Source organism: Amblyraja radiata, chromosome 21 (assembly GCF_010909765.2).
Source record: "Amblyraja radiata isolate CabotCenter1 chromosome 21, sAmbRad1.1.pri, whole genome shotgun sequence".
In the NCBI taxonomy this organism is placed as follows: Eukaryota; Metazoa; Chordata; class Chondrichthyes; order Rajiformes; family Rajidae; genus Amblyraja; species Amblyraja radiata.
This window is the reverse complement of record NC_045976.1, coordinates 7,465,347-7,473,024: the sequence shown is the minus strand read 5'-3', so window position 1 is coordinate 7,473,024 and position 7,678 is coordinate 7,465,347. Positions and strand designations below refer to the sequence as shown.

The 7,678-nt window shown below is 52.5% G+C and overlaps 1 protein-coding gene across 1 annotated transcript in view; it reads right to left on the bottom strand.

The window, feature by feature from the left end:
• Positions 1-862: 862 nt before the first annotated feature.
• itpr2 (inositol 1,4,5-trisphosphate receptor type 2) overlaps positions 863-7,678 on the bottom strand; it is a 230,001-nt gene continuing 223,185 nt past the window's right edge. The window contains exons 53-55 of the mRNA XM_033039327.1: positions 6,560-6,720; positions 4,102-4,263; positions 863-1,231 (exon numbers count right to left, since the gene is read on the bottom strand). Coding sequence (XP_032895218.1) covers positions 1,145-1,231; positions 4,102-4,263; positions 6,560-6,720 — 410 coding nt within the window. The 3' untranslated portion in view covers positions 863-1,144. The remainder of the gene's footprint in view (positions 1,232-4,101; positions 4,264-6,559; positions 6,721-7,678) is intronic.

The following is a 7,678-nucleotide window of genomic DNA, read 5'->3' as shown; positions in this document are numbered from 1 at the left end:
CACGACCATCTCCAATGAGAGAATGTCTAGACCATCTCCCTATCGCCCTTACTATAACCCTGACTGCATACGTCTTTTAGTTTAGAGATATAGAGTGGAAACAGGCCCTTCGGCCCGCCGAGTCCGTGCCGACCAGGGATCCCCACACACTTACACAATCCTACACACATTTGGGACAATTTACAATTTTTACCAAGCCAATTAACCTACAAATCAGGAGGTCTTTGGAGTGTGGGAGGAAGCGGAGATCCCGGGGAAAACCCACGCAGGTCATGGGGAGAACGCACAAACTCCATAGAGACAGCATCCGAAGTGAGGATGGAACCCGGGTCCCTGGCGCTGTGAGGCAGCAACTCTACCGCTGCGCCACCGTGCCGCCCCCAACTCCAACATGTGGTTGGATTGCAGCAACGGCGATGGATCTCATGAGGAGAGGGGCAGCGGGTTTGGCCGTTTGGTCCAGGCGCTTGGCTGAGGAGCCAACACCATTTGCGGGGTCACGCGTGAATGCCTCCACATCAGAATCCCGCCTAAACATGAAGATAATAATAATAATGGATGGGATTTATATAGCGCCTTTCTAATACTCAAGGCACTTTACATCGCATTATTCATTCACTCCTCAGTCACACTCGGTGGTGGTAAGCTACTTCTGTAGCCACAGCTGCCCTGGGGCAGACTGACGGAAGCGTGGCTGCCATTCTGCGCCTATGGCCCCTCCGACCACCACCAGTCACTCACACACATTCACACACAGGCAAAGGCAAAGGTCCACTGCTACCTATCTCCTCGAGGGATGGAATTAAATGCCACCCATTAAGTGCCTACACCTCTCCAAATGAATGAAATGGAAGTTAAAATAAAAATCAGCCGCCATCTTGTAATCAGCCATGAGTCACCAAGGTGATGAGGACACATAATGTCCATGCATGTTAGTGCGGATAGAATGGAGCGTAGGCTGGTCTTACGATGGACACCCCTAGCGTGGATGTGAAAGCAAGTCTTTGGCCATTGGCGAGTCTTTCTCGATGGCTTCCATCCTGTGGTCCAAAACATGGTGTCAATAGCCAGCGCAGGTCAGTGGCGCCCAGACCAGCCCAGCCCAGCCCAGGCCAGTGGAGCGAGGTCCAGAATGTGAGGGTCTTCAGTGTGTGGTGTCCTGGTGGTTGGCCTGTGTCGTGCTGGACCCCAGGAAGCCCAGGCGCTGCTTGTTCTTCCTTTGCTCCGTCATCTGTGGAATGAAGCAAAGCTCGGATCAGAAGAGGCCATTCCACCATCATGGCCGTGCTGGCTCTTCCAAGGAGCCACGGACAGTTTAGTTACGTTTAGAGATACAGTGTCGACACAGGCCCTTCGGCCCACCGTGTCCGCTCCCACCAGCGATCCCCGTACACTATCCTACATTCACGAGGGACAATTTACAAAAATGCTGGAGAAACTCAGCGGGTGAGGCAGCATCTATGGAGGGAAGGAAATAGGTAACATTTCGGGCCGAAACCCTGAAGGGTTTCGGCCCGAAACGTTGCCTATTTCCTTCGCTCCATAGAAGGGTTTCGGCCCGAAACGTTGCCTATTTCCTTCGCTCCATAGAAGGGTTTCGGCCCGAAACGTTGCCTATTTCCTTCGCTCCATAGATGCTGCTGCACCCGCTGAGTTTCTCCAGCATTGTTGTGTACCTTCGATTTTCCAGCATCTGCAGTTCCTTCTTAAACCTACGATCCTGCACGTCTTTGGAGTGTGGGAGCAGAGCGGAGCCCCCCGGAGAGAACCCACGCAGTCACAGGGAGAACCTACAGCAAGCACCCGTGGTCAGGATGGAACCCGGGTCTCTGGCGCTGACAGGCAGCAACTCTACCGCTGCGCCACCGTGCCGCCCTCACTCCCACACCCCGCTCCTTCCTCGTGGCTGCCCACTTTGTTTCCCCGTTTCAAGGATAAATCCAATTCCTTTCTGAAAGTTCTTATTGCATCCATTCCAGAATTACATTCCTGGCCACGGGAAGTAGAACATAGAACAGCACAGCGCAGGAACAGGCCCTTCAGCCCACAATGTCTGTGCCGAGCATGAGGCCAAGTGAACTAGTCTTCGCTGCCTGCATGGTGGGCTGAAGGGCCTGTTTCTATGCTGCATCAATACTTTACCCCCAACAGCCACTCCAGCTCCAATATCTATCTGACTTCAACCACCTGCTTGAGTCACATGCATCGCATAATCTGACCCTCAATGTTAGATACATTCCCCCTGCTTTGTCCCATTATTTTTACACTTTGTTTCGTTCAGTTTAGAGATACAGACCCCTCGGCCCACTGAGTCCACACCAACGGTCACGGTGGTGAAGCGGTAGCGAATGTAGCGCCGGAGACCCGGGTTAGATCCTGACTACGGGTGCTGTCTGTACGGAGTTTGTACGTTCTCCCCGTGATCTGTGTGGGTTTTCTCCGAGATCTTCGGTTTCCTCCCACACTCCAAAGACGTACAGGTTTGTAGGTTAATTGGCTTGGTAAATGTAAAAATTGTCCCTGGTGGGTGTAGGATTGTGTTAATGTACGGGGATCGCTGGTCGGCGCAGACCCGGTGGGCCTGTTTCCGCGCTGTATCTCTACACTAAGCTAAACTAAACCAGCGATCCTCGCACACTAACACTATCCTGCAAACTATCACTATCCTATACTAGGGATCATTTTATATTTATACCGAGCCAATTCACCTACAAACCTTTGGAGTGTGGGAGGAAACCGGAGTACCCGGAGAAGACCCATGCAGATCGCGGGGAGAACGGACAAACTCCGTACAGACAGCACCCGCAGTCAGAATCAAACCGTGGTCCCTGGCGCTGTAAGGCAGCGACTCTACCGCTGCACCACTGACAGCATTGCTAAAATCCTTGCGGACAATGCCTACAGGATGAATGCATCAATGCCGAGAGGGTGAAGATCAAATGCATCCACGTTCTTTCTTCATGGTGGAGCAAAATGAACTTGCTGGCCAATTTATTAATCTGTAAAATGCACCGTCCCACCAAAGCACTTGGAGGACTTCAGAGAAGTGCTCCTGGAGGACCTGATTAGTACGGGTATCAGCTTATGGGGGGGAAGGCAAGAGAATGGGGTTGAGAGGGAGAGAGAGATCAGCCATGATTAAATAGTGGAGTAGACTTGATGGGCCGAATGGCCTAATTCTGCTCCTATCCGATAGGCGGCGCGACCTCGTCTGCAGCGGCCTCTGCAGTCCGTCTGCGTTTTCATTATTTTATGTCTATGTTTTAATGTAGTTTTTGTTATTTTTTGTTGGGGTATGTGTGGGGGGGGGTGGGGGTGGGGGTGGTGTGGGGGGGTTGGGGGTAACTTTTAAATCTCTCCCTGCACGGGAGACCCGACCTTTTCTTTGTCGGGTCTCCGTTGTCGTTGGGGCTGCAACGAGGAGCGGCCTCCAACAGGAAGACCGGGGACTCTGGTGCCGAACTCACCTCACCGTCGCGGAGCTGGCCGAGTCCAGAGCGGGTGGAGCTGTGGTGGACGCTGCTGCGACCCGACCCCCGGAGATTCGGAGGCTGCAACTGCGGGTTTGGCGGACGGCACCGGGAGCCCGCGGGTACCTGGAGGGTGACCGCTTTTCAGGGCTCCCGCAACGGCGACTTCTCCCGCCCGAGTTGCGGGGTTGAAGAGCTCCTGGAGCGGGGCCTACATCACCGCCCCGCGCGGCTTGGAATGGCCGCGGGAGTTTGCGAGCGCACGCCGGGGGCTCTAACATCAAGAACCCGGTGTGCGACCTTGCATCACCCGGCGTGGCTTAATGGCCACGGGACAATCGCCATCGCCCGCCGGGGGCTTTGACTTTGACTCTGACATCGGGGGGGAGAGTGCAGTGGAGAGAAAAGTTTTTTTGGCCTTCCATCACAGCAATGTGATGGATGTTTATGTAAAATATGTTGTGTCTTGGGTCTATTTGTTTGTAATGTATGGCTGCAGAAACGGCATTTCGTTTGGACCTCAAGGGGTCCAAATGACAATAAATTGAATTGAATTGAATTGAATTGAAATGATGAACTCATGACTTCAGAAGTTCGGGGACATTGAGCCAAGTGTAAGAGACGACTTTACCTGTTCTTTCAGTTCTGAAAGTTGTCCTGACAGTTGTTCCACCAGATACATGGTGGTATCCAACTTATCTTGTAAACTCCTGATCTCGTTCTGCTCACTGTCCCCTTCATTGCTGACCAACGATATGGCGCGCATCCGAGGAAACCAATCCAAGTTGTTCTCCTGTAAAGCAGCACAGAAGCACACGACACCTCCATTTAACATGAGCAAGATGTCCTTGCAGGTACAACCAGTTTCACGTTCCATCAAAACACCACCCTCCAAAGACAGCGCGGTAGGGTTGCTGCCTGGTTAAAAAGAGGCCCTTCGGCCCACCGAGTCCGTGCCGACCAGCGATCACCGCGTACGTTAACACTACATTAGTGGAGTGCACGGTGGCGCAGGGGTGGAGTCGCTGCCTCCCAGTGCCGAAAGACCCGGATTCGAGCCTGACCACACATTCTGCCTGTACAGAGTTTGCACGTTCTCCACGTGACCACGTGGGCGTTCTCTGGGTGTTCATGTTTCCTCCCACATTGCAAGTTTGTAGGTTAATTGGCTTTGGTAAAGATTGTAAATTGTCCCTAGTGTGTGTGTTTACAGGGCAATTTGCATGTCGGTGTGGACTCAGTGGGCCAAAGTACCTGTTTCCACGCTATATCTCCAAACTAAATTAACCAACATTTTTCCTGGCAATAGGCAGAGTTATATACAGCCTTTATTGCAGCTTGAGTCTCGGGAAATATTTCAGATCACTTCACAGATTCAATAAGGTTAATTGAAGTAAATAAGGTGGAATTTTGAAGGATTGGTTGAAAGCTAAGTTTAGTGTAGTTTAGAGATACAGCACGGAAACAGGCCCTTCGACCCATTGTGTTTGCAATCTGGGGCACTGACCGACTAACATGTCCCTGCTACACTAGTCCCACCTGCCCGCGTTTGGCCCATATCCCTCTAAACCTGTCCTATCCCTGTATCTGTCTAATTGTTTCTTCAACGTTGCGATAGTCCCAGCCTCAACTACCTCCTCTGGCAGCTTGTTCCCTGCACCCACCACCCTTTGTGTGAAAGAGTTACCCCTCAAATTCCTATTAAATCTTTCCCCCTTCACCTAAAAAACCTACGCCCTTTGGTTCTCGATTCCCCTACTCCAGGCAAGAGACTCTGTGCGTCTACCCGATCTATTCCTCTCATGATTTTAGACACCTCAATAAGATCACCCCTTATCCTCCAGAAATCCAAGGAATAGAGTCCCAGCCTACTCAACCTCCCTGTAGATCAGATCCTCGAGTCTAACTAAATACTGACAATGACCCTTAAAACCATGAATGTACAGAGGGATCTAGGAGTCCACGTCCATTGCTCCCTGCAAGTGGCAACATGTTATGTTTGCCTACATCAGCATTGCATGCAGCAGTCAGGAAGTCATGATGCAGCTTTATATGACTACTGTGCTGTATCTCTCAACTAAACTCAATGTCCACACTGTTGTGTTGGAAGCTATCCATGAGGAATATGAGGTGCTGTTCCTCCAGTTTGTGTGTAGCCTCACTCTGGCAAGGGAGGCCCAGGACAGGAAGGAGGGGAGCTATTTTTCTCAAGCACTTTGCTGCAGACAGCACAGTGGCGTAGCATTGGAGTTGCTGCCTGCGCCAGAGACCCGGGTTCGATCCTGACTACGGGTGCTGTCTGTACGGAGTTTGAAAGTTCTCCACGTGACTGCGTGGGTTTTCTCCGGGTGCTGCGGTTTCCTCCCGCGCTCCAAAGACGTACAGGTTTGTAGGCTAATTGGCTTTGGTAAAATTGTAAATTGTCCCTGGTGTGTGTCGGACAGTGTTAGTGTGCGGGGAACGTTGGATTGCATAGACTCGGTCGGGCCGAAGGGCTTGTTTCCGTACTGTATCACTAAAATAATGTTCCTAGTCTATTAGTATGGAATGGAATGTGACTGTGAACAGTGAAATTCTTTGCTGTGGACACCCAAGGTCTGCAAACAGTGGCCACGTGTGGTGCTGACAAAGTTACATAGTAAGCCGGCTCCTCATTTCCCTTCTCTTCTCCCCCCCCCTTCTCTTCTCCCTCCCCCCCTCCACTTCCATACCCCCTCCACTTCTCCCCCCTCCTCTTCCCCCCCTCCACTCCTCCCCCCTCCACTCCTCCCCCCTCTCCCTCCATTTCTCCCCCCCTCCACTCCTCCCCCCCTCCACTCCTCCCCCCCTCTCTTCCCCCCCCCCTCCATTTCTCCCCCCCTCCACTTCTCCCCCTCCACTCCTCCCTCCCTCCCTTCTTCCCCCCTCCACTCCACTTCTCCCCCCTCCTCTTCTCCCCCCCTCCTCTCGTCCCCCACCTCTCTTCTCCCCCTTCCCTTCCCACCCCCACCTCTTCTCCCCCCCCCTCCCACCCCCCCCCCCTCCTTCCTCCCCCCCCCCCCCCCCCACAACAAATCAGGTAATTGACGGCTGCACCATTTAAAACTCACCCGTATCATTTGTGCAACGTAGCTCTCAGGTCCCGTGTATTCAGTTGGGTCCTTGACTTTGATCAGGACGATGAAGTATAAATAGTGCCACATATTGTGTTCAAACTTGATGTGCTCTTCAAACGACACTGTCTTGTTGTCAAACTTGTCTCGTTCAAGCCCTGGGAATGAAGGGGACAACCCGTGAGCTGTGTATCACTGACCCTCGTGCATCCACAGATAGTCAGCCAGAGACAGGACCTAGTTGTTGATCGCCACACTATTGTCTACTACAGGCCCTTCGGCCCATCGAGTCCGTGCCGACCAGCGATCCCCGCACACTAGCACTACCCTACACACACTGGGGACAATTTACAGAAGCCTATTAACCTACACGCCTATGGAATCTGGGAGGAAACCCACGCAGGGCACGGGGAGAACGTGCAAACTCCGTACAGACAGTCGGGATCGAACTTGTGTCTCTGGCACCTCAAAGTTCCTGGAGTGTGCCCAAACCCTGCCTAGACCGACCAAACCCAAAGTGACGTAGGTTCATCCATCAAAGAAGCATCAAACCTCAAAATTAAATCATGGTGACACGGTGCCGCAGCGGGTAGAACTGCTGCTCACAGCGCCGGAGACCCGGGTTCGATCCTGACTACGGATGCTGTCTGCACGGAGTTTGTACCTGCGTGGGTTTTCTCACGCACACCAAAGACGTGCAGGTTTGACGGTTAATTGGCTCGGTATAAATGTAAAATTGTCCCCAGTGTGTGTAGGGCAGTGTTAAAGTGCGGGGATCTATAGTCGGCACGGACTGGGTGGGCAGAAGGACCTGTTCCTGCCCGGTAAGGCGCTGGTCAGGCCGCATTTGGAGTACTGTGAGCAATTTTGGGCCCCATATCTCAGGAAGGATGCGCTGTCTCTGGAGAGAGTCCAGCGGAGGTTTACAAGAATGATGTTCAAGAAGGAACTGCAGATGCTGGAAAATCGAAGGCAGACCAAATTGCTGGAGAAACTCAGCGGGTGCGGCAGCATCTATGGAGCGAAGGAAATAGGCAACGTTTTGGGCCGAAACGTTGCCTATTTCCTTCGCTCCATAGCTGCTGCCGCACCCGCTGAGCTTCTCCGGCAATTTTG